Source organism: Strix uralensis, chromosome 2, assembly GCF_047716275.1.
Source record: "Strix uralensis isolate ZFMK-TIS-50842 chromosome 2, bStrUra1, whole genome shotgun sequence".
Lineage (NCBI taxonomy): Eukaryota > Metazoa > Chordata > Aves > Strigiformes > Strigidae > Strix > Strix uralensis.
This window is the reverse complement of record NC_133973.1, coordinates 32,296,507-32,319,404: the sequence shown is the minus strand read 5'-3', so window position 1 is coordinate 32,319,404 and position 22,898 is coordinate 32,296,507. Positions and strand designations below refer to the sequence as shown.

The window sequence follows — 22,898 nt, the reverse complement described above, 5'->3', positions numbered from 1 at the left end:
ATAACAAATATAGTGAACATGAAGTAGAACTGTAGTAAAAAAAAAAAAAGAATTTACCTGCAGCTGCTGATCTAGTTCTGGAAATGCCAAAGGGAAGTTTTCAGAGGAAGCATCATCTAAAAGGTAATCATGATGTTAAGAGTCAATGTCTACCAAAAAGGGCATTTCAAATGATCTGTTCTGTTTAATGTAGTTCTACATTGCATATATTCACAATAATATCAGGATCCTGCAAACACCTCCTCATCTGCTTATCTTTCTACACTTGAGATACCTTAATAATCTGAAAATACTAGGGGGCTGGCAATAAGAAAATGTTTAGCTGCTGGAAAGACAGAAAGCCTATTTTGTATTGCAGTGATTAAGAAACAAAACAAAGCCAGTTAGCACAGCAGAACATGTGATAATTTAATAAAAACAATAAATCCAAACAATCTTTCTTCCTGAGCTCTCCATTACACTTCAAAGAAAAGAACCTTCCAAGGACAGCATCCTTACTACCAAAGAGTTTATTTCTTGAACTCATCACAATAGAATGACTTACCAGGGCTAAACCAACAAGAATAAAAACCTTTTCACCCACCACCCAAAGGCAATCACAAGAACACACAAACCAGCCTGGCAGCCCCGGAACTAGAAGACTGTTACCTACATAGATGTGATTATAATGGGGAAGGCACCACAAATTTCTCCATACTGCAAAAAGATGTCTTTGCTCTAACCTGTAGATAACAGTCCTTATGGGCTAGAGTTAGTTCATTCATGACAGGCAAGCCAAACATGTTTTTATTTATTTCTTTATTTTTAGTACAGGCTTCCAGCAAAGGTGGGACAGACTGTGCCAGTTACGTCAGTGTTGTGATGTGGACACCTGCCCACTAGTAGCTGGACTGAGATCAGAAATATGAATCATACTTGGTAGCGTCACAGCTAGCCACTGCAATATTTCTTTCCCAGTGACTTTCACACTATCAGTTTTGCATTGTGATGACTGTTTATACATCTTACTACAGGTTACGGGAGGTGAAGAGAAGGTTACTATTAGCTAGCTTACAGAGTCAGTTATTTGTAATGTGTCAGAATTAAACAAGGATGGCTCTCGTAGGAGAAAATTGCTAACATAGGTCAGATCTTGCAACATGCTCTATGCTGGCAGACATGTACACTACAACAAAACCCCATCAAGATTAAGAGGACCATGTATCTAAGCAGGATTCTGAATATTCTTAAAGAGTACAGACTAGGATTTAAACTATTTGTCAAATATTTGTTATCCCTTTATCCTGCCCTCAGTGGTCATACAGCAAAGTAGGTTAAGGGGAAAAAAATAAAATAAGTCACCTTATCCTATGAAGAATAGACACAGTTGCTAACATATGGTCAGAGCCTTACTTTAACTAACATAGCTAGAGCTGGGCACCTCTGGGATGTCCAGAGAAAACAACAACAAAAAAAAGACAAGTGATACAGAGGGCAAAAGCAAAAGCTTTTGAACTTCCTCAGGAAACAAAGTGAAGTTTTATTTTTTCATGGGGTGGGGTCCTGCTAGTATTATCAAAAAGTCATATCTGCCCACCCCCTGAACTTAATTTTTCACACCAAGTCCCACACACATCCATTCTGCAAAATACTTAAATTGCTTTAATGGTATAGAATCGTATCACGCTGATATGCAAGTGTTTACCTTTAATTTGCTGTTGCTTTCTTGTACAATATTTAAAAATAGATTAATATTCTAAATGAAGAGAGATGAATCATATGACAAGGCTAAAAGGAAGGATGGAATAGGACTCAGGCCGACTAGGGGTACAGCTGCTCTACAAATATTTGGCTGAATAGCTGTTAAATATTCTGACAGAGATATTGGACCAGAGTCGGACAGCAGTTAAGCTGCTATTTGTTTTGACAATTCCAGCACTACAGTCTTTGGTACAGTAGCTTTAAGGAGGGACCTCAAACTTTTTTTAACTTAAGAAAAACAAGGCAAAAGCAACCCCAAGAATTTTAAAGAAGCATCAGTCGACAACTACTTTTTCACTGCATCAGATATTAATAAGAAAACAAAATTAATGCAGTGTCAGAATATTAGGAAATATATTGGATTCTTTTCTGAAGAGAAAAAAACACTTTGGAAATACTTTAAAAAGGATGGGCTAGAGAAAAAAATTACTATAGAGGAAATCCTTTCAATAAACAGATGTTCCCTGCTTATTTTTTGAACTCAAGTGACTGAGTCAATGGTACTAAAAATAGAACATATTGGTATCCTAACCATTATGGCATACCATAGTACATTTTATAATGGGCCTGCCCTAGCATCTATTGAACAGCTGCTAGGGTTTTTTTTAGTTATGCTAGTTTAAGACTTGTTTAAATCATCATCTGATGTACAGAACATCATTGAGCAAAGTTGGGGACTTCAGTGGTTTGAAATTTTCCTGAGTACTTAATTCTCTTAGGCTCCTCTGAAATTTCAGCTGAAGTATTTAGTATACAAAAATTAACAATAATCCTCACAGCTAACTGCAATCTTGTTTTCCACAAAAAAGAACAACAAAAAGCTTTCCCCACAGCTTCCAGTGAAATAAGTTACTGCATCAGGTCAGTCTGTGTTTCACTGTTGTCAAAGTTACAATGACAACAATAACAACAGAAATCACTTGGTAAAAACTAAACTCGTTTAGATTTCACACAAGGGGAAAGCAAATGACAGCAGTCATTCACTTCCTAAAACTCTTGTGAGGATGTTTTCATGAAGACAAGAGGAAACATACAAACTCTTGCATTTTCTTCCAAAAGAATCACTATTGCCCTTACAAGCTTGAATACTGGGTGTTATGCAGGAGATCAGACAAAATCACATTGGCTTCTGACCTTAAAAATCTACAACTTTGAAAATCAGAAATATTGAAAATGTCTGAAATGTCAAATAAAATATTCTGAAGATCAAAACACTCATAACTATCTCATCTGTCTGTATTTGTTCTTTTCTATTCTACATCTCCTTAACTAGACAATAGAAATCAAAAATATCTCTTTTTCTCCTTTTCTCAATTTATTAACAATATTTAATGAGTACCTAGACTGTTATAAGGATTCACTGATATAATCAAAGACCCCCTTTATAATAAAGTTAGTGGCTTTTCTGTACCACAAAACCCTGAAAATAACTAGGCTGATTCTTCACCAGATGCAAACAGCACCTCACCCCTGTGGTCACTATTTTACTGCTCCCTTCCCTGTCACTCATGAAGAAAAAGGATTTATAATTGAAGCTGCTTGTTGAAAACATATTTTGTTTAAAAATAAAAATATTAAAAAATCAGAGACTGCAACTTGCTGCACCTGAAAATGAGTCAAGATTTGGGTCAAAAGATGACAAGAAAGGAGGAAAAACATACTCATGAATGTTATGGCCATCCCAGCAAACACAACAGCACTAGCCTGTGATGTGAGAGTCAGATCACGAACTTCATTATAGCCACCTAAGTTAAAGTATCTGTTGCACGATTTCTAAACGAGTAGTACTTCCTGATTTCCCACAGATCCCAAAACTAATTTTGAAGGTCTGTATTTAAAAGTGCACTAAAGGTAAAGACCTGTATCCTGATTACAAGATGAACACTCTGCACATACAGTTGATGTTTTTTTAACCAAAGACTTGGTTCATGTGTTTGGAATAGTTTGACTTTCACGTTTGTTTCATCAGGTTTATACATTCTCTTTGCTTGTTGCTGAAAACTCTCATTATGACAGACAGCATCTGAGGGAAGGTCTCCAGGGAAATCACTTCCTCCTTTTGCTTTCCACCAGTTGGGCTGAGGCAAAGTACCCTTCTATGTCAGAGCCAGATCTCTGACCATTCCTACAACAAAACTAACAACATAACAAAAGAACAAGCTCCTTAAACATGCTGCCCAGTCAATGCTCCTTCATGTTGAAATAGCGTGATGGGCAGCTTTGTGTAAGGACAGCAAGTGTGTAAGGACAGCAAGGCTACGCTGCTCAACCTTCCCTGTCCAGGTGAGCTCTTGTCTCTCTGCTGGTAGCATCTATTAATAAAAACGTGAGATGGGCTTCTAACGTGTGGTACAGAGATCCACTCAAGCCATCTGATTTAGAAGGTTGAACTATATTAAGACTGATTGTCTTCATACAAAAGGCTTACTACTCACCAGTGTGTCCTGATGCATTCAGTCCCCTGATATATGTTAATGTTGCACATTTGAGAATGGATCATGCTTTCTGGAAAGCTTCACTTATTTAACCATGTTTTGGCCTTCTGGTGATTCCAATAGCCCAGACCTCCATCGTGTAGACAAATGAGTGAAATCCCTCACACTTTGCTGTCTGACTGACACAGTGTCTGGTACAATGAAGTGTAACACCCCAGTCTCTTCCTATATGGCTGCTCCATTTAGCTGAACTGTGGGCTATGGGTGATAGTTAATGAATAAACACTTTAAGAACAACATCTGATTTACCTGCAGTATAACCTCACAAATTACAGTTACTCTAGGATTTTAACAAAGATAGACAGAAATAGAACACAAAAATTTAAATGTGTTGAAAGCACGTTAAGGTTGCTAAATCAAGCATTCAAATTTAGGAAATGCCAATCACAGCTCTGCTTCCTTGAGTAACTGAGTTATGATCCAGTCTTTAATTATACAATCAGGTACTATTTTTTTCTCCTACATGCGTGGGCAAGTGTATTCAGATCTCTTCCTCCTAAATTAAAGAATTAAATTGGTAACATAAGTAGGCCGTTATCCTGTAAGTGGATCAGCTCCTACACAGGGAAAGTGCCCTAACTCAACTGCAAGCACTGCAACTCGCAGTGGGACAACACTGGCAATCTGTGTATCAGGGTCCAGTCTTGGCCCTAGGAGGGCAGCGAGATCCAGCAGCTTCAGCCTTGGTTACTGGCAGACAAGCATAGACTCATCGAATTCATCTTGGAAGGCTGTGTGGCTAAGTGACTGCGACTTGGCACTGCTGCATGAAGCTCCCGGGCTTCTATTCACAGCCCTGCCTGACATGACCTTACGCAACCTCGCAGTTACCTCACTTGTGAAATAGCGGGGAATGGTCACTGCCTGACCCAGGAATAGGCTATGAAGCCTTGCTCAATAACAAGAGTTGTGGACCTCCCAAAAATAGAAACAGCCCATAACAGAAGAGATAAGAGCAAAACCCTCCTACTCCATATACCTTCACCTAAGCCTAAAGCATCCTCTTGTACCACTATCCCTTTGAGGGTATCTCACCTAAGTTCCTGTCTAATTTCCCAAAGATTAAGACACTTACTTGTAGATTGGGTGTAGTTTTAGGGAACTAGGTTTGCAAATTTTAGCCATATATTTTAGCAATTCCCACTGGTTTTCAACCAATACATTATCTGCTGGAAAGCCTCTGTTGCTATTACAACCAAAATGAGGATGGAGTAGGGATTTGAAGGTTGCTATTGAAAGAGTAACCATTGCAAAACAGTCTTGCACGATCAGCCACAAAAGCAAAAAAATCTTCATGGTCACTAGGATAACAAAGGCATAAAGAAGAGTAAAATAAGTCATTTGCTATGCTTGCAAAAATATGACACTGTTCCACTGCCAGTTTCATTAGAAGATGTATGTTTTGCATCTGTTACCAGTGATTTTTTTGGAGACTGCTATCAGAGGTAGACTAATTTCAAAGAAAATAAATTACTAATAATTTCAAAGCCAGTCATTTATCACCACGTGTCACTAACAGAACGTTTCAGTGAGATTCAAGCTTTTATTCTATGAGGGAAGGTGAAGAGATGCTTACCTATAACCTTCCCTTAGAACTATTAGACAAAACAAATCCGCTTGACTAAATTTAATAAAGTTCCTGTTATAATTATTGTATATTAATATGTTCAGTAAATAAGAGTTAGTGATATGGATTAGGACATGTTGAATTTCACTGGTTTAATTAAATTCATGTTGATAAACTACAATGAACTTTCTCTTTGGGAACACTTATTTAAATTTTGGAACACCATATTCAGTTTAACTTGTGTTAGTTTCCAAGTGATATAAGACAGGCTGAAATAATGTGTTCAAATTCAGTAATTTGAAACAGTACCTTAAGTCAAACTGGCGCAATACGGTGTGCAGACACACCCTGGGCAACCTATGTTTGATGCCAGCTCAGTGAACTTGAGTAAAAGAGCCAAACATAGATATCTATATATACAGGAATAAGAGATACACAATAAAACTGTCTTCTTATATAGCACCCGCTGATGGGCTGCTCCTGAGACTTTTAAGGAACTGGTCAGCCTACTTTCACATCAAAAATACTGCACAAAGCTGGCCAGGATTTCAGTCATCAGGTGTTAACTTACAAATAATATAACGCAATTAAATTATTTCTTCTACACTCAGGTTAAGCTAGCTTCAGTTTTGTAGGTCAGTTAACACAAAATAATCTCTTCTCGGGAGTTGAGAGCAGTTTCTCCTTTCGCTGGTCCTCACACCCAGTGCTTGGTTACAATCCTAGCCAGTGAGATAATCACCACTCAGAAGAAACATTCCATTTCCCCTTTTTATATCTAGTTGTGCTGCTAGTTCCTCCTAGTAAGCAGTTGTACAGCCCCCGGAAGGAGAATGAAGACTTTCTTGGTGAAATCTATCACTACTGTGCCTTTCAAGTGAGGTAAAATTTAAGGAAAAGCTGAAGTCAGACAGATTGCCTTACCACTTAGCCACGGTGAAGAACTTTTTGTATATACCCTAGGAGTACATGAGTCTCACCTGATGCTTTACTTATAGCAGGTAACTCCTGTTTAAACTGAAAACAAATATCTTTGTCAAGGAGAAAAAAAGATTTAAAAAATACAAAAGGAGGAAAAAAAAAAAAGTAGCCACGTATGGAATACCTAAAGGTCTATCTGTTAAATGTTTTTGCGGGACATCTTAAAAAAAAAGTGTTAAATACTTATTTGAACTCTCTAGATTCAACCATGGTTTGCTGGAAATTTTCAAAAGTGATATAGGTTTATTTCCTTTGCCTTCTTTAAATATATCACATATAATAGCCATGTTCAGGCTTACCACTAAGAGCAAGAGCAGAACTCTTGGGATGTGGTAAAACAGCATGCTGGTTTAGACCTCCTGGTAGACCCCAAGGGGATGTGATGCAGAGGAGAACATGACACTCACTTTATTCGTTGCTATTTAGTTTTATTAGTACTCACAAAGATTCTGGATTGCATACTGCAGGAGCACTTGTATATATACAAGGACTCAAAATATATACAAGGACTCAAAATTATGGAAAAGTTTAACAAAATGTAGCAGAAAAAGATTACCTTTCTGTAACTGAGTTTATTCCTCTAAATGTTAAGAGAGAGGTTGGGATTTCTAGCAGGATAGAAAAGTAAAAAATAAAACATGATGCAATGTTAAGGAAGCTAGGCTTCCTGCCTTTCATGTCCTCTTCTCCCAAGCTATTCACAACCTTGTCATTTCCTACTGTCGTCTCTTGTCACAAACCATTCTACCCTCTTTGATTTTCCCATGGTCTCAGCTTTCCCTGACTTGTTTTCAGTGTCTCATATACACATTCTTTTTCCATAATTTGTAAGACCACTCCTCTTTCTTTTACATCTCTCTGCAAGACCTATCTTTGCCATAATTCCTGTAAGAATTTTGCCATGTTACTATCTCTTGAGAGATGAGAATGAGTCCTTATTACTTTCTGTAATAAAAATGTAATTACCAGATTATTTTAATTTATGAAAAAAGGGCACATAGCTAACCACATGTTCTTTATATTCCTTGTTTCAATCTTCCTGTGTCACTCATCTTTATGAGCTGAAAGTTATGTGCAATAATATATGAAGATGTTTGATTAGAAATTTCTTTGCTTAGGGAATGAGATTCTATTTCAGGCTTGTAGCTGCAAATTAATATTATACAACAATTAGCTAGGAAAGCTAATGCATAATCTAAAATACTTTTAAAATGAGAAAATTGTATTCAAGCTGAGACTCTATTCACACAAAGCTCAGGAAGTGGCCTCACACGTTATCCTACAATGCATACCATCCCATAAAGCACTCATCAGCAGTGGGTTTCAGTTATCGTTATCAGAGATCCTTATATTTCATGCCATAAACACATCTCAACCCTGACTTCAGGCACTCACCTTTAGCAGCAGCACCGCCAACTTTTTTTGGGATGCTTCCCAGATTCCGATTTACTTTATTTCATTCTTTTACTGTTTGGCAAGAGCTCTCTAGACCTTAATAATATTTAAGGTGCAAACTAATAATATTAGTGTACTCCAAAGGCCAAAGGGTCCATGTATATACAGAGTATATTTGGGGAAATTAATGCTTATTCAGCACTAGCTGACAGGATAAACGTCAGTGAAATTTCTGCTGCTTTCTCGGGGAATATGCCGTATGTGGCATCTGTTTCCTGAAACCTTTCACCAATGTGGGCACGTGCGGCACTTTCCAACCTTCCTGCTGAAGGGAAAGTCTCTTCCTGCTCTAGCCTCATCCTCAGTACAAAATGTCCTTTTACTTTTCTCGTTTTAAAATTCCTTAAAATCAGACATACTGCATATGCAGGTAAATGCAATAGTTAATTACAGTTCTAAGTATATTCCACAAACCACTGAAAGAAAGCCAATATCTAAACTGTCAGTCTAGTGGCTTTAGTCTAATGAAATTGTTAATGGAAACATTAAAAGTTATCAGACAGGAAAACTGATCACATACTATCACTCAGGAAAAAAACCCACCCATAACATTGGACTTCATTTGATATTGTAAACACTGGCAAGAACATGTAAAATTTAAAAGCAATTATTTCATTGTGGTTTACTCCATAAATTAAACTGTACCTGGGGAGTCATTCAGGCTGAAGGCAATTCGTACTGGTTTATCAGCAGGTACCCTGGCGGTGGTGATCATGTGGGCACTTGAGTCAATGCTTTTACTTGTTTGTTCCAGCTGCAATAGTACAAACAATATATTTATTACAGAGCATGTGACACCATTCAACAAATGAGTTTTAATGCTTTTCATGCATTCACAGCTACCTTTCTCATTCTAGCTAAGCAACGTTTAGAATCAAAGTCAAGGGAGCGCCATTTCACTTTTCCATTTAAAAAGGATTTAAGTGAAATTCATCACAGAGACTGCCTTTCTTTTGCTATTTACAGATTACAAAGAATGATGGCAAAGGAAGCTTCCCCTCTCCTCACCTGCTTGCTCCCCGCCATTGCCCCTTCAGCAAGCCTTGACTCGTGGCAATGCTGCCTGGTTCTGAAGGTGAAGAAGGAAGAAGGGGTGGGGAGATGAGAGTAACATGACCCCAAGCCTGCCATGTGATTGGAAATGTGCACACCACTCCACATGGTGTCAATGAGGAGGCATCCTCCTACCTTCCACCCATACTCCCCCAGTCAAACTGTGCCTGATAGTCACACACTTAATGGTCAGTAAGTTACTGGATCTCCAAACCTTGGTGGTGATTCTTAGTAGAACTCTGTGCAGGCGTAGGGGTCTGTCTGCATGGGTTTGACTCCTGGATCGGGACCTTATTCAATCCTTGGACTTTCTTCTGAGACCACCAACTCCAAAAAGTGGTTTTACTGAGATGAAACCCTGTCCATTAAGAAAACTGCTAGTTCATTTCAAGCAGAGCACTAAAGAATTGTGGAGCAACAAAAGAACCAGCTACTACTGATCTGTAATGGTATAATTAAAGCATCTCTGAACACTCAAAAGTTGTACTAGGAGCTCTACAATGTATATTTAACATTCTGAATGAACAGGGTTTTTTAAACTCTATTAAACAGCTGAATGCAAACTTAACCTCCTTGTATACCTAACACAAATCTGCTAAAATTCACAGATATTAATCTTCTGATTAGCTCCGTGTGTGGAGAACATGAAGTCAGTGGGACTTCATGCACGCAAAAGATCTGCCCATAAAGAAATTATTTTAGAACTGAAGACTATGCTATCCAGAGTGCATTGCATCCATACCAAGTATGTGGACAACTATCAGAGGAGCTTTTAAATTACCATAAAAACTCCTCAGTCAATTAGAAACCAAATTATTTGGGAAAATACAATGAATTTTCTGAAAGCTGTACCACATGTGAGTAGACAACACAGCATTTAGCTAGTGAAAACAAAAGTCAATTTCCTAAGCCAATAGCCTTGCAGTTTTTCAGTAAAGTAGCTGTTGTATTGCATGGAAATCCCAGCAATTTATTCTAATTTGCACTTAATTATTTGGCAGTCTCAGAAAGTCAATAGAATAGAACAATGTTTCAGGATTACAATCTTCCTTGGTGATGTACAACCGAAACAAACACTTCCCTGACACTACTGCCTTGCAATCAGTGGAAGAGTATCAAATTTGCATTTGGTACATTAATTTTAGCATTTCTTTTTTATTTGCTTTGTCTGTCTTAATATTTAGCTAGCAGAGTGATATGGTTACTCTGTAGCAATGCTACACAAGAAACTGCTATTTGAAGAGCATAACCTTTTCTTAAAATAACAACAAATATTCTGAAATCATTACTTTGAATAAATCTCACTTGGAGCTGAGAGTGCCTTTTTCTACTAATACATGAAAGATATCAGGGATCATTTCTTATTCCCCATTACTAATAATCAAGATAAACAAAAACTGAAGTGATACCTATTGGGCAGAGACAAAGAAAAGTCAACTAAACTGCCACAGTGTATGTTTTTGGACTCAGGAAAAGATCCCTGGAATCAACTGAAATATTCTATTTTGACGTGCATTGCATTAGACTAAATAACTGTTATCTTCTGAGCACCATTGATCTCTATTTTCCCCAGACCCTCACTGTATAAGAAACATGTGAGACATCTCATTGTTTTTTAAAAAATAACAGAACTACTAATCCAAAGTTCTTTATCATATTTCCCTTCCATACCTCCCAATACAAGGTACAGCAAAAAAAAAAAAAAAAAAAAAGACGAGATTTTTAGTGATAAGCACATCCTTGAAACAAGGCTGTTCATCACTGCTTGTTTGTGGTACACATTCCCCTGACACCTGCTTACTATCTCAAGTGGTCTTCCATATAAGAGAATACTTAATGTTTCGTATAATAGCCTAAGAAATTAAAATTAAGCATTCTGCTAGAGGTTTTAAAGTTGCTATAACAATATCGCTAGGAGTAAATCTGTTGTGTTATTCCAGTCATGTACTCTGTGGTCTGTGATGTCTTTAAATTACCTCTTTTAACCACCTACTATGTGAGGGCAAAAATCAATACCCCTTCAATAAACAATGGTGAATTCTACCATAACACAGAAGAGTGTTTTCATTTTATTCCAATCCACAAAAAGAAATCTCATCTTTATACCCAGCAATTATCCTGCTATCCATTTTTTTTATCTTGCATTTATCCCCTCACTCCCTTTTTGTGTGGAATCCTCAAGCTCTTCATCACAAAAAGCAATCAAAGGAAACAGAGAGGGATGGAAGCAGCCTGTGTGCAAACGAGGTGATATAGGAAACATGCAGACCAACTGCCCCCAATACCCCACCTGCTTTCTTCATGCATGAAGAACAGTATCTCTGTAGCCAGAGATGAGGGTGAGTGGGCAACGTGGAATTTAACAAGATTTAATGAGCAGTTCCCTTCTTCATGACTATTGCCTATAGAACTGGCTGCTGTTTCTCCATAAAAAAATCTGCAGCAGAACTCAGATTAAGTGCTGTTATAGCTCTATCAATTTAGTTCAGTTTTCACACCTGTTGCCTTACCTCACTTAGCGGAGTGTCTGCACTTGTATAATCCAGGGCCAGCCACTGCCTTGGCTTGTCGTTGCCTTTATGGAGTAAAGCTTCAATAAAAGAAAAGGCTGCACCTGCTGCATAGCAACAAACTGACACGGTCTGAGAAGCTGAGACAGCTGTCAGGGCAACATGCTGCTACCTGCACTTCCCATAGGCTTTGCTGTCCCAAAAGATCACCCTTTTCTGCTTTTCTCCACAATTCCTCTTTTCCTTCCTCTCCTTGCCAGTGACGAGGGATTATGATGCTGTCATGCTTCAGGGAGGAAAAAATCCTTCTGTCACAGGCATTATTAAGCAGCAAACTGTGGCGAGCCCAAGATTTTTAATTCATTAGTCCTGGCAAACCTAAAATACAAACAGACTTGCTTCATAGGACAGGAATGTTTTCAGCATGACCCAATCAGTGTCTGTGTCTATTCCAGCAAACTGGCAAAGATAGCATGACTCCAGTCAGCAAAAATGTCTGCAGCTCCAATCAGCTTGGGTTTACACTGCCAACTTGGACTGGCTACAAGCGAACTATCAAATGATAGCAGCGACTATCAAAGCTAACAACAAGGGATGGGCTTGGCGTGTTAGGCTAGGCTCATGTTGGCTTTGGTCAAGCCGGGCTTGTCTAATAGCAGACGATACCCCTGCACTTCTGAGGAGGCAACAGGCAAATTTCAGAATGCATACACTGTGAAAGCAGATGTATTTATAGATGAGCTGGTGATGGCAGTGATAGCTGAAGCTGACTAAATCAGATATTTGACTGAACTCAGAGAATTTCCTAGTGAGATTTCAGATAGCTTTTGTCAGTTTTGAAACCACAGGCAAGCAGTTAATAGATAAATCTTGAAGTATCACAAGAGAGATTAATTTCTTCAGCTTAAACTTCTATTTTCTGAGGCTGTGTCACGCACATGTACTGCCTACATGACTTCTTTGACTGCTATCACAGTCATTAGAACAAACAGAAAAATGGAGAACAATTATGGAATGATTATACAGAATATCTTTATATTTATTGCTCTGTGCTTGAAAAGGGGGTTCTCCTTCTTTTATATTTCAAAATGTATTTTGAAGGTATATTTTTTATTTTTAAATTCCAAACAGAAAAGGTTTATCTAACCCAGATCTCCTGTATAGGCACATTTCTAGATTCTCTTGGCTCAGCTGAGACATAGAGAGTTGCAGGACAAACAGAGACATGAAGGTCTGAAGTCAAATTTTCATCCTTTCTCACCCTCTCACCTTCTGGCCCTAGCCCAGGATTGATTTAATCAGTGCAAATCTCAGGAAGCCAGCAGTTGCCCTTGTGGCCTCAAAAGACCTTTTTCATACTTTGAAGTGACTAAACTGCAAAGATATTCTACCCACACTGCCTTTCCCCAGCAATGACCTGGGAGGATATCAGACAGCTACACCATTAGTTAGGTATCTGATGAGGGTGTCTTTTTAACTGCAGTGTGATTTCAAAGCAGACTACGGGCTCTGGCCCAAAGAGTTAGTGAAAAGCGGGACTGTGCTTCTGATTACGCTGACCATTTACTTTTCTCTTGATGTGTTTCTGAAAAGATGGAAGGTTCCTCCCTCTATGTCTCCTTTGGAAGGGAAGGGAGAGAGATTTGTCTCTGATCACAACCATTATTGCAAATAACATTCTACAGCTCAATACCATCAGCACTTGATATTGATCTCCAGCTCCAAGTCCAATTACTGTGAAAGTATTTGTTTGAAGATATAGAAAATCCTGGCTCCAGTGAAGTCACTAAAAATATTCTACTTCAGTTTCCATGGAGTCAGGGTTTCCCCAAATCGTAAGATCCTCTTCTGCTTTGTATGGACAGATGGTATTTAGATGGTATGAATGCCTTCATTACATGCCATTACAGTAAAGCTTAAAAAAGGCTCTCTATGTAAAATCTTAAGACACGTGAAATCTTCAGTAGCCATGACAGCAAGGGTCTTGGACAGAAATGATGTCTGAATAGCCCAGGGATGGTTTTTCCAGATGGCTCAGACACTCCACATTTCCAGACTGACACTTCAGTGGTACTCAGTTTAAATAGTATGTGCGTTTGCAAATTGAGTTCATAATCATTTTATGTTTTGTATCCATTGTATACATGTTTTTTAAATGTCAGTGTTTCTAGTTAAATCTGTACTATTATACACACTTTACACAAGAAGGTGAAATCGCCTGTACTTCACTTTATATACACACTCCTCTTCTAAGGGGTGTGCTGCTTCTGAAAGCTGTGAATCATGTGCTAAGATACCAAAAATGCACAAACCAAAGGCCCCTGATTTGCATTTAAATATCAGTTCCCTGCTTTACACAATGATTAGTCACCTGAAAGTACTACTTTGTGGAAGGTAGCTTATCTCTGAGACCTAAGAATATTATAGCATTCTGTATACAGAACATTACATTTCAAGCATCAGGATGAATGATTTGACTGTAACTGGTTTATCATCTATTTTGTAATGGGGCTATAGTGCTAAAACTCCCAACAATATGGATTTAAACAGCACATTTTAAAAGGTTCTTTACATTACTTTATAACAATGAATTAAAGAAGATCTCAATTTTAAACAATGGGGAAATTTAAGTCCAAGGTGCTTCACTTTTGTGACATGCTCAAATTAATAGTCAAAGGCATTGTTGATTTTGGGTAGAGATAAATCCCACTTCTCTTATTCACTAAGTAGGTGACTAAAATCTATGCACCTAAGAAAATTACTCTCCCATTTATTGGAACACAAAAAATACTTCTTTATAATAGGCTGCACATACACCTTACAGTCATCTCTGTGAAATTTACAGAATGCTGATAACTCCAGGTTTTTTGTGCAGGAGCACAGCTTGCCCTGTTTCCTTTCCAGCATACTGGTAGTCATCAGATGCCTGGTACCCAAGCAAAATTCTTTCAATCCCGTATCCCATTATGAAACTGGTGATATGCTAGAAGAGGATATAATGTTTTATTCATCAAAAACACCTTAAAGGAACATACTCTAAATTAGAAACACTGAGACTTACTGATATTCAGTAGTAGAAACATGCAAGTTTGTAACAATTTTTAAGACAAGTATCAGTTATTCTACAGATGTAAAAAAAGCCAATATCTGCTATCTAATAAAACACCTGTTGCCTTCCCTTTTTTAGCTGTGCTACTTTCAATTCATCTCAGTTTCCCAGTATAAGTAGTATTTTAGTAGTATATGACCTCATTCATGCTAAAATGGTGTTTCACAGATTGTCAGTCGCTATTTAAAAATACACTTTAAATATTCTAGCATATGGAAGATGTTCCAAGAAGAAATTTAAAAAAAAAACCAACAAAAATGCTTTACCTAAAACCACACACAGAGCAAAATCTTCATTTTATAGATTCCTCTGAGAACAAACAGAATCCCATTTTTTACAATTTCTGATGAACTTATTTCTGCAGCAAAATTTGTTAAAAACCCCACTGTCGGAGGGATTTGGTCCCCTTTACTGACATTGGGGCTAATCAGGGTGAAGGTGCTCTACGCTATGGAGAATTAATTTTGAAAGCATAAACATTGGTGAGTCACATCCTTTAACTCCACATTACCTGTAGAATTTCCAAGTACCACTTGGACTGCATGGTTCAGAATTTGCCAAATATTAAAAGCTAGATGGTATATTCCATTTGTCTGCCACAATAATTGAATAAGTGCCCTCACATCAGCTGCAAAAATAGAATTTCTTTGTTGACTAGATCTCTCTTGCAATCCATAAGGATAACCATTTTAAGTCTCCATGGAACTGGGTAGACAAGTGTTTTTTACTACAGCAACCATTATCCTAGGTGAGATCAGAACATCCAATACTATGTGATCAAATCACAGTTTTCCTAGACAGAAATCCAGAAATGGAGAAGAATACTTCTTTCTGGTCTTTTGGATAATGGAAAGGTATAGATCAAATATACATTATTTAGTCTTGTCGCACCTCACCCAAAACATAACATCCCAAGTTCTGACAACTGGAGTAGCCAACAGAGCATGTCATTCCTGTTCTTAGATACTACCTCCAGTCTCCTTAGGAAGTATTTTAACACAGGTAGAATAATGTACTATCCCCCAAGCTCTACACTCATAAATGGCTGAACCCTATCAGGTTAAATTAAGTCGTTAAAAACAGCATGAAACTTACAAAGAACACTGACTTAAAAACCAGCACATAAACTTTATAATTAATGGCAAATTGATATGCAATAGCTGAATTCACTTATATAGGATTATACAGATCTAATGAAGGATATTGTTGCAGAGAAATTTAAAAATTGGCTCAGTCAGGGTAATGTGGATTTACAGGAGTTGACTCAACAATTTTTACACCTGCCTTATGACCATCTGGAAATAACCACATCTTGAATCATTTGAAAACCTGACTGGCGAAAAATGTCATCGCTTCCACAGCAAACTCTAGACAGAAACTGTGACAGAAGCTGATTCCACTGAGAAGAAGAAAACTGAAGCCTTTGACATATAATGCTTCCAAAGATCCTTGCATATTTCTTGCATGGAAAATAAGATGAAAGCTGAAGTTAGAAATATTACTGGAAAAGCCTCACTATTGTCAGAAATCAACAGCTGCAAACTTATATGCTTCACTCACATCAGCACAGAGATGGAAATAACCTTTAGAAACTAATTATAGGAAGAATGATGGTGGGTCATCTCAAAAGGGAATGAAGAAGGAGGATATGGATAGATAGTGTGCAGCAATTCACTGAGAGATCAGCAGCCGAATGTTCAAAGCTAGCAGTGGCTAGCACTGGCTAACTGGAAACACCAGCACTTTCTTGCAAGCACTTAAACACAAATGCATCAATTTTGCTTACCAATTGTGCCACTAAACCACATCCAACTGTCCTAGGATAGAAAGATAATTCTCTCACATCTGTGTAAAAGCAGAGTAATCATTTCAACTGGACTTTTCGTTCTTTAAGGGAATGCTTAGCTTACCTTACTTAAGAACTTACCTGAAGAGGATACTACAAGACATCACAGCCTCACTTGTTGATGATGACTGAGGTCATCATGCTCTCATGGATACACGCACAAGACTTTCAAGTCAACACACTCTTTCATGAAGCTGTGCTGCTCTAAGGAAAAAATCAGCATCCAGAAGAATGTGGCAAAATCCCCAGCAGCAGCTGGTATTCTGCCCATACTTGAAACCTCACTGCTTTAGTTAATACTGCCAGCTGCAAACATAGAGGAGAAGTTTAGAAACAATAAATGCTATAATATTTATTAGCAAAAAATTTTCACCAGTAAATGCAGTTTGTAATAGTCCAGGAAGTCTTCACACCTCCTCTAGATATTTATCCTCTCTCCCTCCCTGAAGAGAAAACATATGATATAACCAGCAAGAGCAGAGCAGACAGTTCAGCAGTGCAGTAGATGTATCAGGCACAACTATCACACAATGACAGATGTGTGTACATGAATTTATTTTTTTCTGTAGAATGAACTACATTAAACAAGAAATCATTATGGTTACAAAGTCAAATACTGTCAGACTTATGACCTGCCTCCCTATTTACTGTTGGTTTGGAACCCTTGTGCGTCTCTGATATGGTCTTTATTGATGGATGCTCATGCCGCTTTCCCCCATGAACACAAATTCAGCCAAAATTGCTTGTTCCAATGAAAGATACTATATTTTTATAAACCCAAAGATATTATCTTCTTATAAAGGCACACTAGAAAAGAAAAAAGACTTTGCTCTGGCAGATAAATTATACAAGACAATTTCAAAGGCCATCTTACCCAGGGACAGCTGCTGCCGAGAAAACAAGATTCTACCTACAGGGACACTGACAAGACAAAGTAGGGTAAGGACAGTAAACTGCTTCTTTTTCAGAGGGGAAAAAGAGAACTTGAACTTTGTTCTTCCTAAATGATTACCCATGCCTCAGAGGCTGACTGCAAGTGAAGGACCAAGCACTACCATTTTGTCACTATTAATGCCACGCTCTTCCTCTTATCACAGGATTTTATTAGGGAAGAAGCAGATATTCTTGTGATTTAATGCACAGGACTAAGCTACTGATATTAATACTCCAGAATATTCCCATAATAAGTCACCCACGCAATACTGTTTAAGTGCAATACTGACAGGAAAGACTTGACATTATCTAATTAGCATTAGTCAAGATGACATACTGCTTCTAGAAACGACATAATATTGATATTTCTCACAAGAAAGAAATGCAAATAGGCTCTGCCATCAGTTTCTCACTAAAAATAAAAATCAGGAAAACACCCAACTTTCTGTTTGATTTTGAGTACTCCAGAGGGAAGAATTCCAATAGTTTTACCACTTAAACTGAAACATGTCTGCTACAAGATTTTTGGAAGCTTGGCAGTAAGGACTCCCAAATACATTGGTTACCTTTGAAAACCCGTAATTCCAGACAACAGAGAATAAGCACTAATTTATTAATCACTTGCACCTACTCCATATTATGAATAGAAGCAGCAGTTTAGAGAGACCTGCTCTTCAATGCTGCCCCTTAGAGGACACATTCGAGAAATTCATCCATCTCATTGTCTCCTGTTTGAAGGCAATACAAATAAAACCGGATCAGGACAGTGTAATGTTGCACCATTTGAAAGCTATTGACTATTTTGATACTGACTGTTCACCAGTATGACATAACTCCTTAATCACTTTAAGAAATTGCCTTTGCTACTGCAATTTTTGTCAAAAACCAACCTTGATTCCCCATACCGCATCCATGTAAGCCCCTAATGACATCCTGGTTTCGATTTTATTATTTTCTTCGTGTGGTCATCCACAAGAATCCAAGAACAAAATGAAATCTCTAAACTAAACCTGTACTGGATATTTAAAAATTCTGCTCCACCCCCCCCCTTTTTTTTTTTTTTTTTTTAATCTCTGTTGGCAATACCACTTAATTGTTTTAACACCATCAACTATATGCAGGATACTGTAGCTCCTGATTGAGGTCTCTAAAACCTGATTCTCATGTGAGAGTGACAGGAATGACACCTGTCTGGTAACTGTCCATTTCAGATGAAACATTACAAAACACAAGACTGCAGTCTCACGTAGCTGTCAATGGCATCATAAGAAATTCTGTAAGATATGTGGGGTAGCACATATGTGGGGTAGCACATACTTTTTTTTGGGAAAATTGTACATTCCATGTTAGAGTTTTAGATCATCAACTTGTCTGCCACTTGAGCATTACAAGTCTTCAAACACAGTGCAAAATTAGAAACTACTATTGAAATACCTAAAATGAAAATGACTCCCATTCCATTCACTTAGTTTCTACAGTTTTACAGTCATACATAAAATGACACTGGTTTAAAATGAACAGATCTAGCTATTAATAAAGCCCACAATTCTTAAAAAGTTAAATCCAGTAATAGAGTGCTGTTTCCTAGAACTGGATGGTTTGTATTACCACATCTTAGCAGTTGATGACATTTCAATTTTAAAGCATTTCTGTCAGAAGTTGCAAAACCCATGGCATATAGACATGACAGACTGTTTTTGAATTTTTAAAATGCCAAAAGGTAAGAAAAAGAAAACTGTTTCAAATATTTGTTCTCTTAAAACTTTCTTTACAAGCCATAATTTGCCATAATGATTACAAAATAGTGAAAATTAAGAAACATTGTCTAATTTCACTTGCTGATAAACCCCCTTTTTTTTAAAGTTCTGAATATCCAAACATTACAAGGTTTTTGCTATTCACCTTCACACTACCACTCACAGATTTCACCATAACCTCCCTTAAGCCTCCTGAAACAAGAAATAGACGCAAAAAGTTAAAGCAGTAGGTTCCTATGAGACTGTAAGATGTTATGCAGAGGATCAGAAGATTCATCCTTTTCTCCAAGATTTCAGGGAGAAACATTGAAAGAACATATCCGGAATCCTTTAACACAGGTAACTAGAAAGAGATGCTCAATGGAAAACAACCTTTTCTTCAAAGCTGCTGAGAAGTCTGCAGGAGGGCTCCTGGGGTATTTGGAACCTTTTGGAAGCACGTATCATAAAACAGGGAAAAACCCGTAATCCCACTTGTTCTGAGTTCCCTTATTTTTGCTCTGTTGATGGTCCTGGGATAATTTGTTGTAAATACTAAGTCTGACAATATATTAACTGAATAAGCCACACTATTACTAGTAACTTACTATACATCATCAATGGGCAAAATCGTAAGAAATTATTTTTATTGGGTTTTTTTTTACAGTAGAAGTACTGTACATGGCACTCTTAAAAGCATACACTCTGTATTTTATTGTTCCAGCTTGGCCTGAGATTATACTGTGTAAAATCAATTATGAGCTCTCAAATTCGTAATCCTTTAGAAGTCTCACTGGAACAGAGCATTTTCTTTTGTAGTTCTGGATGTGCCAGCAGTAACAGAAATTCAAGATCAAAGACAAATTGCTGGTTAGACTGTATCGTAGAGGACTGGAGGCATGGAGACACAATGAAGTACCCCACTAGGTGTGAGAGTTCAAACTTCACGGACTCTGAAGGCTTGAAAAGCAGGCACCGAACTGCTGATGAGAGCAAAGGGAGTTACACACATGTTTTTAAAAGCATCATAAAAGGAATCACAGACTGCTGAATGATTGCTTTGGGTTTCCCATCTTTCCCAAAGATATCTTTCTGAATCCTACTCCACTGTATTTTTCTGAGTTCATGCACAAAACAAGTCTAATTGTCAAATGTCTTCTTTTATTAATAAAGCAAATGAAGTTCAAATGAAGAAAAAACATAGCAGTATGGTCTGGAATCCTGTACACACTACCTTCCACTACTCTTTTCTGCAAAGGTGGTGTCTTCTGGGGCAACCTGTCTAAAGCCTTTGTAAGTGATCAAACAAGACAATTGCTTTCTCAGAGTTTCTGCAGGTGTTGGGAACATAGATGACTCCCTCCTAAACCCATGACATGCTGATGTTCAAAGTAAGAGTGGTGGTATGGTTTGCTGCCACGTATTGTCCCACTTCAAGCACTGCTTTAATGTCTTCTGCTGTCTGTCTGCCAGCTGACAACAAGGACATCTGTTAATGGATCGAAATAACTGATGTGATGCTGTAGTATATGTTTTGGACCATTTTCATGCAAGAGAATGATTAGCAGAGAATCTGTTGTGAATCTGACACATGGCTTACTGATGCCCATGTTTTAGACAACAGAACTCAGAACCTGGACCATAAAGTGCATAACAAACATTTGGACATTCACTTCACTGTACTATGTTTAAAAAAAAAAAAAAAGGCAGCTCAAATGCATCACAGATAAAATCTATTCTTTGCTAAGCAATGAACACCTAGCCTGCAGAGTTGGTAAGATAAACATTACCAATGATGAAAAACAGCTGGGACAATTATCCTTCAAAAGCAAAAAGGGCAGAAATTTCTTTACTGCTCAATTACTATTTCAAGAATCTTAACCCCAACACAGGGTTCAGAATTAAATCTGGCTGATAGCCAACAAGGAAAACTGCTGAGTCAGATATGTGGTGTTGCCACCTTCACCTTGGAACTTTGATGTCTGGTAACATCCTTTTGCTTCCCTCAGCTTAGTTCTCTCATTATCATTTCCCCCTTCGTTGTGTAGTATGCAAAGTGTCTGGAGATCAAATACTTCGCAAATGCATGCAAATCTGAGTGAACAAGGTAATGCAGTATTTCAGTAGCTTTTCATATATATCATCATAGCACAGTTCAAACATTAGCTCCTGCTGATTAGATGTACATTAGGGTGATTTTCTTATTAAATAAACCTCCAGGACATTAACTTTTCTTTTGTTACACATATTACAACACCAGTACATTCACAATCACCTGTTTTTAAGTTTTTTATTAGAAAATGTTCTCTGCTTATTCTTTATATGTAAACTGTGTTGCACTGCTTAAATGATACTTTGGTATCCATGATTATTTTATTCATATATATATGTTACTTTATTTTTCTCTACTCTGGAACTTAAATAGCAACAGTATAGTCTTCAGCTTAACAGGTGTTTTAGGCAGTAGGTAATGTGTGTACTGTTCAGACACAAGATCACACTTTGGGTTTTAGCATGCAATACTGGGAACAAGTCCTATGCAATAGTCCTAAGAATTAATCCATTCTGTGGCCCACTATGGCACGAGTCCCTTATTGGTACAACATGGTATAGCATCTCCTGCTTTGCAGAAGTGCACAGAATTTATTCATTAACATTTCTTTAATCATTTCAACAATCATGTAGGAAGGACTATGGATTACTGTGTGAGCTATGATTCTTAGTTACAGCTAGGAAGTTATGCAGTGCAGAAATGAGGGCTGCAAAGGTGTCTTTGGAATTCTTTTGCTTCACAACCAAGCACAGATTCAGACCAATTTCCGAGCTGCTGGCAGATATATGGGGCTGACAGAGTAGCCAGAAAATAATTGGACACACAGAAGTTCCCCAGGTCATGGTGGTGGGTCACACTCTATGCTGGCAGCAAGGACGAGAGTGCTCTGCAGACCATGGGCCCAATTCAGAGATGGGTGGGCCAGAAGACTCCCACTGAGCTGAGTTCTGGATTTCTCAACAGGTATATTCAGATGACACATGATTAAGAACCCTAAAATTAATCCCCAAATAAGAATGGGGACAATATGAGAAACAAAATTTGTAGCTACTTGGACAAGGTTTTTGACAGTATTTGGGTAGAGAAACCAAGTATTAATAATTGGAAAAACCTCTGTCTTTGTCCTGAAGATCTAGTAGTGTTTTAGACCATTCTTAGAAAACTCCAGATTGGGCATCCAAGTCAAGTCATGATACAGTGAAGAAAGAAGACCACAGATCTCAGTGGCCCAGGTGCCAACCAACAGACATTGTGGTCTTGATCTCAGGATCCTACCTTTTAGCTATATTTTTTTCTGCTTAGTGACTGCAGAGCTGAAAGAAATGCAAATCAGGCATGATAGTAGCTTGTCTCCAGGAGTCTGAAGACAGTTGTTATTTATTTTACTCTTCATGACTTCATTAGGGTGCTATTTCAGCAG

At 37.8% G+C, this 22,898-nt stretch overlaps 1 protein-coding gene across 1 annotated transcript in view; it reads right to left on the bottom strand.

Moving 5' to 3' along the window:
- Nucleotides 1-9,299, bottom strand: part of MAP3K7CL (MAP3K7 C-terminal like) — a 28,386-nt gene extending 19,087 nt beyond the window's left edge. The window contains exons 1-3 of the mRNA XM_074858149.1: nucleotides 9,247-9,299; nucleotides 8,884-8,992; nucleotides 58-116 (exon numbers count right to left, since the gene is read on the bottom strand). Of these exons, the coding sequence (XP_074714250.1) occupies nucleotides 58-116; nucleotides 8,884-8,992; nucleotides 9,247-9,264 (186 nt within the window). The 5' untranslated portion in view covers nucleotides 9,265-9,299. The remainder of the gene's footprint in view (nucleotides 1-57; nucleotides 117-8,883; nucleotides 8,993-9,246) is intronic.
- Between the last annotated feature and the right edge of the window lie 13,599 nt (nucleotides 9,300-22,898).